General features: G+C 39.2%; 1 protein-coding gene and 1 long non-coding RNA gene across 4 annotated transcripts in view; one reads left to right on the forward strand and one right to left on the reverse strand.

The window, feature by feature from the left end:
* The first annotated feature begins 314 nt into the window (after positions 1 to 314).
* LOC111255759 lies at positions 315 to 1,301 on the forward strand. Its single transcript, XR_002675683.1, has 2 exons — positions 315 to 424; positions 522 to 1,301. It is a non-coding gene; the product is annotated as an uncharacterized LOC111255759 (long non-coding RNA).
* A 3,840-nt stretch (positions 1,302 to 5,141) lies between these two features.
* The window catches only part of LOC101779992 (3beta-hydroxysteroid-dehydrogenase/decarboxylase), a 6,974-nt gene continuing 1,675 nt past the window's right edge, over positions 5,142 to 10,440 (reverse strand). For 2 of the 3 annotated variants that reach the window (XM_004984021.3, XM_004984020.3), the window contains exons 4-9: positions 9,610 to 9,768; positions 8,839 to 8,961; positions 7,829 to 7,908; positions 6,189 to 6,393; positions 6,017 to 6,085; positions 5,142 to 5,322 (exon numbers count right to left, since the gene is read on the reverse strand). In XM_004984021.3, the coding sequence (XP_004984078.1) occupies positions 6,026 to 6,085; positions 6,189 to 6,393; positions 7,829 to 7,908; positions 8,839 to 8,961; positions 9,610 to 9,768 (627 nt within the window). In that variant the 3' untranslated portion in view covers positions 5,142 to 5,322; positions 6,017 to 6,025. Of the gene's footprint in view, positions 5,323 to 6,016; positions 6,086 to 6,188; positions 6,394 to 7,828; positions 7,909 to 8,395; positions 8,623 to 8,838; positions 8,962 to 9,609; positions 9,769 to 10,440 lie in introns of those variants that run through there. The other variant, XR_002679019.1, reaches the window with a different exon arrangement.

Below are 10,440 nucleotides of genomic sequence, written 5' to 3' on the forward strand. Positions count from 1 at the left end.
CCCTGACGGCTCCATCTCTGCCAAGCTTTCCTCCTCCTCCCCGATACGGCGACGGCACGCGTTACTAGAGGCTGCAGAGCTTCAGGAGTCCGAGGGCAACCACTAGAAGACCTGGATGCCCAGCTAAAGCAACGTCGTTGTCCCGCCACAGCACCCCCTCTTCATCTCCTCCTCGCCTCGTCGCTGCCCGACCCCGTCGCCTCGAGTCCCCGCGCCGCCCCCCGTCGCTGGCGACCATGGCCCGCCCCCCGTCGCTGGTGTCCTCGGCCCACCCCCCTTTGCTGGCATCCCCGGCCGCCCGCGCCGCCCGCCTCGGCTGGGGGAGAGGGAGGATCCTACTTCCTTTTTCCATGTGTAGATTACCACATTCAATATTTCATTAGTTGTTCATGGAACAATTGCTGAGAACATGGATTTTATGGAGGTAATTAAGTTTTACTTTTATTAATGTGTATCATTTCTCTTTTGAACATAAAAATGATACAACATTGATAACTCATCGTTGTTCATTCATTTATCAGGATGATTCAAATCCATATGCTGTTCCAATGGCTATGGGCATTTAGCGTAGGCTGGAGAGTCCTTTGGATATCACTACAAGTACTATTATCAAGAGGATTGTTGCTAATCATGAAGCTTACCAGGTAGCTAATGTGATCTTTTATATGCAGTATGCAGCATGTGGTTTGATTTCGTATTCTTCATATCAGTGATGCGCATATGGGAGCTATTGTGTACTGATACTGTGCTGATGCATTTTTGCTTGAGTAAAGCTTCTTGCATGTGTACATTAAATTCTAGTTGTTTCCTGGGATCAATATTTCTCTCTTGTACTATGTGTTGGCAACATGTTCTTTGATGTTGGGTTTGTGTGGTTTTTTATTTATTCCGGTGCATCAATCTGGTGTGGTTTGTATTCATATTTGTTGTGCCCTCTTAATTCTTGGAGAAGCGGAACAAGAAGAAGGAAGCCACTGAGAAGAAGTGCTATGAGAGTAAAAGCTTTGTCAATAGGGAGTGAGTCGTGAGTAGCAGAACTTTCATGAAAATTGTTGCCCGGGTCATTTTAGATCCCGACCTTTGGCAAAGGTAATAGTTGGGTGATCCACAGTTTTACCCTTTCCTTTTCTTCAGCATTTTTGATGTTCTGCTGACATAGCTTAGGAAGCATCAGGTTCAGCGTTGTTGAGTGACTAGCAGAGGTGATAACCTCGGCGAGGTTAGAGGTATTTCCATTGTTTTTCATCATTGCCTTCGGCCTATTTCCTCCATGTACATGTGCCTTTTTCGGTTGTTGTTACTAGCTGAGTTGCATTTGAGATCTGTAACCATAGCAAAGAACGGGCTAGTATATATAAAAAAGAAAAGGAAGTCATGGAAACATGGCTTTAATTGGGTCTTAATTTTTTTTTGTTATCATCATTACTACACCAGCACCAAATATTTGTGTTTCAAAAAATTAGCAAAGGCCCGTTTGAAACTGGGCCGGCAACTGGCAGCCCAAATAAGAAGGCCTTTTGCAAATGAGAAAATGAAGTATAAACACAGTATCGGATCCTGTGGAACAGCCCGCCGCCGCCGGGTTCGAACTCATAACGGGCGTACGAAACTGGAGGTGGACCCGTTACCACTAAAACAACTGCCGGTTACCACCAGTCACCGGATTTAGCATCAACGGTTCCAAAAAAAGTGATTGAGGGATAGTTAAATCTCAAGCAATTGATATGTAGACAGATCCTCCTCCTCCCGTCCTCCTGTGTCCGTTACCAGCCTGAACCCGGCCTAACGTGCGTGATGGAAAGTCGCTGCTAACTTGGACATATTGAATACAATCAACTTTACACGACGACGCAGTTAAAACTACGTCTTTCCTGACAAGTTGGAAGAGAAGTATTCTCCAATCAGTTAGAGCCGTCAGAGCATGGGTGCGGTTCTGCATCACCAAAAAGTACCATACGGCCGAGAGCAAGTTGAACAACACAACCCAGCAACAGAGCGGCCGAAGAAGGAAGAGCATCATCGGCCTCCCAGCAGACGAACCTCCTCTACTGTACTGACATGTGGGTCCCATGTAAGGGATTCCATCCCACTGATGAGTGGGTCCCATGGCGGTCCCTTTGCAGTACTCTATCATCGATGAGAGGCAACTACTGCGCTGACAAGAGGAACAACAAATAAATTGTCACCCGCGTCTGTGGTCTACCTGTCAATCTGTATCGTGCATGCATGGGCAACAGATTGCGTCATACTGTCATAGCATTGCACGCAGTCTGTCTCATGGTAATGATATCCATGGCAAACTATGATTGTCTTGCCAAGCTGGTGCCATAGCCGGGTTTTGGAGACCGGCTATATGTATTTTGTTTCAAGTAGTCATGGACTCTGATCAGGCCACGTAGTTTTATAGTGATTCTCCACAAACTTATGACTGCCGAGAGGATGGGTTCATTTGAAACATATATCGGTTTTTACTGATTACTCATTTTCTATGTCACGGCACATGGCCATTTTGTACTTACTACTTTTCAGTGCAAGTACAATCAAGATCGATATGTGGTAAGGATATCGACTTTTGCTGCTAACCTAGAGGAGAGAGAGAAGTGAGCTTCTCGCTTACTGGGAGCTCTAAAGTACATTAGTAGTACATTAGTGTTGTATAATAGGCAGTCTCAAATATTGACACTTAATTTTGAGATGGCTTAACAAATATCTTAGGTTGTTTTTAAATTGTCTCATAATTATAACTCTATAATTTCCTTAATTTTTACATAGAAAAAAGAAATATTATAAGTCGTATGGAAACTACAGCTCATATAGTGGAGAAATAGTAGTCTCATAGTCCTAAAATTTAGCTTTTGAGGCAGTTGTTTTTATATGTAGCAATGTACTTGTCTTTATATGTAGCAACATACTTATCTTTATATACAAATTCCGATGTGTGGTAGGTGGACACGGTGACCGATGATATAGCGCACGAAACATGAGAGGACAGGATCATGGAAGAAAAAGGAGAATAAGGGGGTGTTTGGATCTTTAGTTTGTGCTAAAATTCATGTCACATCGAATATTCGGAGGCTAATTAGGAAGACTAAACATGAGTTAATTATAAAACTAATTACACAGATGGAGGCTAATTCACGAGACGAATCTATTAAGCCTAATTAATCCATCATTAGCACATGTTTACTATAGCATCACATTGTCAAATCATGGACTAATTAGGCTTAATAGATTTATCTCGCAAATTAGTCTCCATCTGTGCAATTGGTTTTGTAATTAGTCTATGTTTAATACTCCTAATTAGTATCTAAACATTCGATGTGATAGGATTTTTAGGAGAGACTAAAGAAACAAACACCCCCTAAGTGCACTATCGTTCTCAAACTTGTTGGGGAAAACCTAGGTCTATAAATTTTTAACTTATATATATCTAGATCACTAAACTCTTGTTAATTGTGGTACTTAAGGTCCAAAATATGAGTAATTGGCATATCCTTGGAACAATTATATGAAGGATGATTTAAAAATGGCGTGATATGGATGCCAATCAAAGGGGTTTATAGAACTTGAATGAACCACTTAGTTAATTTTTGGACCCAAGTGTGTTAATAGTTGACGGACCTAATTGAGACCTATGAACATGTTTACGAATAGCTGATGCACTTTACTTGAATAAAAACTATTTATAGCGTTGGTTGTATAGAAGTAAAAGACTATGTGATGCAACTAGTCCTATATAGGCAAGACCTTAATTAAATTATTAGACTCGCTCTAAGAATGTTTAAGTATGGCAATTGACAACAAATCTACCAAAGATGGTACTCGTTGGCTATGTTCCGTCCCTGGAACCCATAAATCTTCGACAAAAGCTAGACATAAGCCATATATAGAAACAATGATGTAACATAATTATTTAAGTAGCATATGATGCAACATACGATTCATCATTATCCTATACTCCCTCCATCCCAAATTATAAGTCATTCCAAGAATCTTGGAGAGTCAAAGTATCTCAAGTTTGACCAAATTTATATGATAATATAATAACATTTATGATGTCAACTAAGGGCCTGTTTGGGAAGGGGGTGTTAAAGTTTAACACCCCCTTTTTAACAGATTTTAACACTTTTGGTTGCCAAACACAAGTGTTAAAGATGAAGTGTTAAAATTTAACACCCCTCTTTTCATAAACACATGGAGGGGGTGTTAAAATGTGCTAAAGGTGTTAAAAGTGGTCCCCCTCCCCACTTATTCCCTGGTTGCCCCCCTCTCTCTCCTCTTCTCTCTCCTCCACTGCCCCCATCTTCCTTCCCCGATCCGCACGTCGCGCACCGCCGCCAGTCCGCCCGTCGCGCCACCGCTGGTCCGCCCATCGCGCGCCACCGCCGGTCCGCGCCGCTCCTGCGTCGGGATGCCACGCTGGGCAGCACGCGGCGGGCTCGCGCGGGCGGCAGGCGGCGGCCAGCGCGGGCGGCCTCGCGTGGGCGGCGGCTGGCGCGGCCGGCGGGTGCGGGCGCGGGCGAGGCCGATCCGGTGGTGTGGGGACCGGCGGGCGGCGCAGGTGGTGGCGGTGGGGGCTCGGGCGGGCGCGGTGGTGGCGTTGGGGGCTCGGGCGGGCGCGGCCGCTAGCGCCGCGGTAGGGGACGCCGGCGGCGGGGCGGGGCCGGAGGCGGCATGCGCAGGGGAGGGGCCGACGGGGCGGCCGGCAGCGCCGACGCCGACGTTGGCGCCGGGCACGGCGTGGACCGAGCAGGGGTGGGGCCGGAGGCGGCAGGCGCAGGAAAGGAGGAAGAAGGAAGGAGGAGGAAGGAGAAGAAGGAAGAAGGGGTATTTGGCTGCCATTGAGAGGAGTAATGAGGGGTAAAGTTGTCAATTACAACCTAAGGTGTTAAATTTTAACAGATCATCCAAACACCTCAAGATACTAAAGTTTAACACCTTTATTTGAGGGTGTTAAAGTTTAACACCCTGTTAAATTTTAACACGCCCTTCCCAAACAGGGCCTAAGTATCATTAGATTCTTCATCAATTATATTTTTATAGTATACCTATTTGATGTCATAAATCTTTATAATTTTCTCTATAATTTTGGTCAAACTTGAGATGCTGTGACTCTCCAAGATTCTTGGAATGACTTATAATTTGCAATGGAGGGAGTAGAGTTTATCACAATCCATTACAAATTAAGCTTGCCTTAACAGTTAAGAATGTAAACACTGGCATTTTATTCATAGATACATCATTCCCTTTGACCTTTATTTGTGATATTTTCTGAAGAGTTACCTTTGATCCCAACAAAAAACACATTGCCACCATGATAACCTAATATAGGAATGTGAGAATCAGTACATAGCAATGTGACATTCTAATGTTACACGGCTAGCCTAGCCAAGATGTGTTCCACCTAGCTAGGCTTATCTAAAAACAAATATAAAATTTTGTAGTACATAATGATATCATATTTGGTAGAGTGAAATGATAATTTTTTTTGGAAATGTACTGGTTATGTTTCTTGTATGAAAATACATTTGATAGTGGGAATATTACTATCCTCACGATTGATATATCTCACTCACTTGCTAGATGAGGTATTTGAGAACTTATTAAACATAAGAGTTTCCAGTGATCATTTTGTATACAAAACTAAAACTGGCTAATTTCTAATTGAATACTTCTCTCTTATGCATCTTGATATTGACTAGTTTAGCTTGTTGCATTTTATTGTTGGGATATTTTACACGTTCAGTGATATATACTGAGCATGATATTCTCATCAAAGATATATTTCAAGATATATTACATTCAGATTTATAAATCTGAACCTTCAATTTATAGCCATGCCATCCATTTTAGCACAATAAGATTTGGCTACATCATAGTCATAGGACATGTTAGCTATGGGCCAAGGAAAGGCTAAAATGTTAGGATTTAAAAATTCAGGGGTTGTATTTATTTTAACTTTTTAATTTCGCATTATCAAAATAAAATTCTATAAGGAAGATTTGGAAGTGTGTACCTTTTCTTCTCAAGGTGAATATTTATCTCTCAAAAGAATATACGATTCGGTTGCTTTCTTTAGACCATCCTAGATCAGAAGTAAGAAACTATGAGAATTACAAAATGAAAAAATATGTATCAATAAATAGTATATTATGGAGGTAACACACAAAAGGGTTATAGTTAAGAACCATGAGTGTCACAATCGGTTTGTAGCCAAGTTCTTCAATAGCTTTCTTGCAACTGAATGTTCTATTAAGTGTCACATATTTAATTCTTGCCGGTGTTAACATTTGAGGTTGATGCATCCCATAGCGGCGCAGCACCTTGTATCCCCACTCTATCACATAGCTTACTGGCATGACAACAAGTGCAGGTATTCGTATTTTGACTGGCCTGCAATAACTTCTTACATGTTAGTAACACAATTTATTTTGCATGTGTATTCTTAGCTATGAGAAACATTTACTCCAATCAAGCGATAAAAATAATTCATCTTAAAACACACAATATTATGCATAAATTATCATGACAAATTAAAGTCCAACAAATAAATTAAGTTACTTAATATTATGCATAAATTATCATGATAAATTAAAGTCCAACAAATAAATTAAGTTACTTACTTAAAGTTTGAAATGAAGACAATGTTCACAACTAACCTCGTGCCCAATGTATATATAAGGTGAACATTATAAAAAAGCTATAGTTATAATTTATAATAAATGAATAATATAGTATATAGATAAGATTACAGTGAACAAATGTGTGTAAGCCTTGGATATTAACCATATGTGCAGGCAAACTCCCTATACATGATGCTAGAAAACTACTTGTTTTCATCTTGAACCAACTTAAATGAAAGTGATATTGATCAGTGTAGACTTTCATTAACCATCTACATAACACCAGGGCGTGAAGGAATAAACGAGTTACCGGTAGATGTGGTTTCGGCTATGAGCAACCATGTCTAAAGAGCATTATAGTAACACAATTGTAAGTTTATCAATTAATCCACTCTACTCCCCAAAACTATTTGGCTTTTCCATCTAACCTCTTGAAGGATCTTTTGTCTTACTTGATTACCACAAAACTATTAAAATTTCATTCCATACAAGTTTAAAGTGGAATCCACACTTAATAAGACATGTCACAAGAAATGAAGAAATAGAAAAAAATAGAAAAAGTATCATTAGGAGTGGACTAGTCCATCTTAAATAGTTTGGGGTGTAAAGTGCGATAAAATATTGTTAGAGGTGGTAAGGTGGACAAACATAATGTTGGTGGAGTAAGATGGATATTTTTCCCCATGTAACATGATTATTTAAAAATTCTTATATTATAATGTATGTTGGCAAGGAAATAACTATCGTCCAAGTGATAAATGATGTTGCAAGATTTTTTGGGAGGGGATAGAATAAATTTTCCATACACACACTAGGATATGGCACCGGTACAGACTCCCAGTAATTATTATATTTTGTTGGAATGGAAATTTGACAAGAGGGTTATTATTCATTCCACGTGTCTAAAACATTAAGAAAACACTAGTGTAGTTCATTATTTTGCACATCCCAAAAATTAGTGCATGGGACAAGATATAGGATTGTTGACAATTGGATAGAAGATTTTTGCTCATTCGGGGCATCTAATAGAGTAAAACAACACATGGGTGCATGCAAAAATGAAATGCAGAAAAATTAAATGCATGATGCAGTTAATCAAACCCGGCCCCTAACGAAGCAATTTTGGGTGCACATGGAATGTTTAATCTAGAAAGAAAATCAAATAATCTTAAGATATAAAGTGCACCCATAGAACATAAGATCACCTTTTGTATCCAAGTTCTTCAGAAACCATATATATGAAGTCCCACATATTCATTGGCTCCATATTAGTCACAAAGTATGCCTAGAAATTTTAAATATGTAACCATAATTTATATAGAAAAGGGAAAAGTCCATTTCCACCCTTTAACTAGCACAATAGTCTGATTTTTAGCCTTGAACTACAAACCAGATGTCGAAGGCCATTCAATTGTTAAAACTGGATAAAATTTGGTCCTTTGGGATGTTTACAAGGTGGTATTTTCAAAAAAAATGGTTTAATCTAAAAACATCATAACTGATTCTTTAAAATCATAAAAATATGAAAAAGGTACCAATTTTTTTCTAAAAATGTGTCATATATATTGGTTTCCTATTTGGAGTTATTTGGATCTTATTTGTTCCCATTCTGAATAGATCAAATAATAAACAAAGAACATGAATAAATTATATCCAAATAGAGTGCCAACATAGATATTACATTTTTAGAAAAAAAAATGGAAATGGATTATCTGTGAATTTCTATAGATTAAATCTAGACTCTTTTTAATTTCAAAGAAATGGAAAATCACCTTTTAGATCGCCCATAAAGGACCAAATTTACCCAATTTCAACAGTTGGATGGCCCTCAGTAATACCCCCATCCCCAATGTACCGTAGTAGTAGTGGTGGTGGAAGTTGTTGGCTCATATGGCTTAGTTGTGGTTGTAGTTGGCGGGTTTAGTACCATCTTCGAAGTTTAGGGGTGAGAGCCAGCTTATAATTCTTCCGTTCCAAACATAGCACTTCTGGATTAACCCTTTACATGAAGCAATGATGAATGTGTAAGAGAGATGTTAGCGTATGTGGGCCTGTTCCACATGAGGAACTGGGCTGTAAGCAAATTTTGAAGGTTTGGAGGTTGAAGATTTATAGTTGAAGGTTTAAAGTCAGACTTTTGTGATGGTTTGGCGGGTGTAATCCAGACTTTTCCCTATAGAAAATCATAATTTGTTGTTTAAGAGTAAAAGCATACTTTCCCTCCACTTGTCTCTGCACCCTCTTCAGTAGAAAGAGTCTTCTCAGCACAGAGGTGAGCATGCACCACATTTTCAACATATACAAAATCATCACAATTCTTTCCATCACCAATAATGAACTGCAATATTATAGAGTCATATATATATCACATATGTAGATGATCCTAGTACTTTCTATTTGTACACAAGAATTAATTGTATAACAACAAATATAACATAGTTTTTGTCAACAGTCTGGCCATGGAACAAATACGAACGTTTGATCAAACTTTAAATTTAGTTTTATTTATCTTTAGCAATGCCATGGTAACACATGATTTGCAAGTGTAAAGGATGTCTTAGACATGAACAATAGTTCAGATTAGGCAGTTTTCCTTGGAAAATATGGTTTACAGAGTGTATGGAATAAAAATGGCAAGAAGAAATTTTTATACTATCTTACATATTTATTTTTATAGTAATGCTAGTATCAAAGTGCATCCAGAAAAACATCATCTACTTTTGGATTTCTTATACTATATATTTTAATCTATTTAGTTGTGTTGCATTAATTTTTCCTGATTTCCACCACACTTATGCTATGATATATGCCAGATATTGAAACCATCATTATGCCGTATTTCTCCACATAATATTGTTTCTATACATATCATGCCTACATATATGTTGAGTATGTTTACAACTAGCATAACAATTTGGTACATGCTTATTATTACTCTTTTCCATGTCAGTGCTATAATATTAAGCAATGTCATACACTTCCTTACTTGTGTTCTTCCATATCGGTCCATGGTTGGCATTATGATGTCACCATGACCAAAAATGGACGCAGGACGAATGCAGCAAGTTAGAAGTTCTCTTATGCCGTTGTTCTCCATGACTAGCTTCTCTGCTTCAGCCTTGGTTTGTGCATATGCATCAGGAAACTGTCATTCGCAAAGCATATATTTAGGAAAATAGGTTTGGACTCTACCATAATTTTTTGCGTGGTAGACAAATTCCAGTAGCAAATTATATACAGGGCCGTATGCTGAAAACCTATACACCAGTTGGCATTTTCTCATCTTGTGAGCATTTAGTTTGAAAGAAGAAAATACATGAACTGGATATGTTGTATTGAAGAGTCTTATTCAATGATTATTCTTAGGAAGAAGTCCATTTTACTATCTCAAGTATTCTGAGGAAATGCCATGTCTTATATACACCAGTTCTATTGGTAGACAAATTCCATTTTACTTAAGAGACAGAGATGTGCCAGAGTGCAGTGACAAGAGATCCATGGAGGAGATGAGCAAATGGCACACTTCAACTACCGTCCCGTCCTCAACCACTACATAGCACGGCCATCGACGTTTCAGAGATTCAACCCCCAAGGGGTGCGCCACCCCGCCCGTGGAAGATGGTAGTAGGAATTGGCTCAGTTTTGTGCGGAATATCTACTTTTGGTTTCCTTAATCAAAAAAACGCAAGAGAATTTTGTATGAGATGGGAAAACGGGTGGTTGAGATAGGTAAAGTGGTCTCCCGTCGCCCGGCGGTTTTCGTATGCAATTTTTCGGGTATTCATTTTTCTATGTTGTTTTTTTTGTCAGATGTTCG

Source organism: Setaria italica, chromosome IX, assembly GCF_000263155.2.
Source record: "Setaria italica strain Yugu1 chromosome IX, Setaria_italica_v2.0, whole genome shotgun sequence".
NCBI classification, from domain to species: Eukaryota; Viridiplantae; Streptophyta; class Magnoliopsida; order Poales; family Poaceae; genus Setaria; species Setaria italica.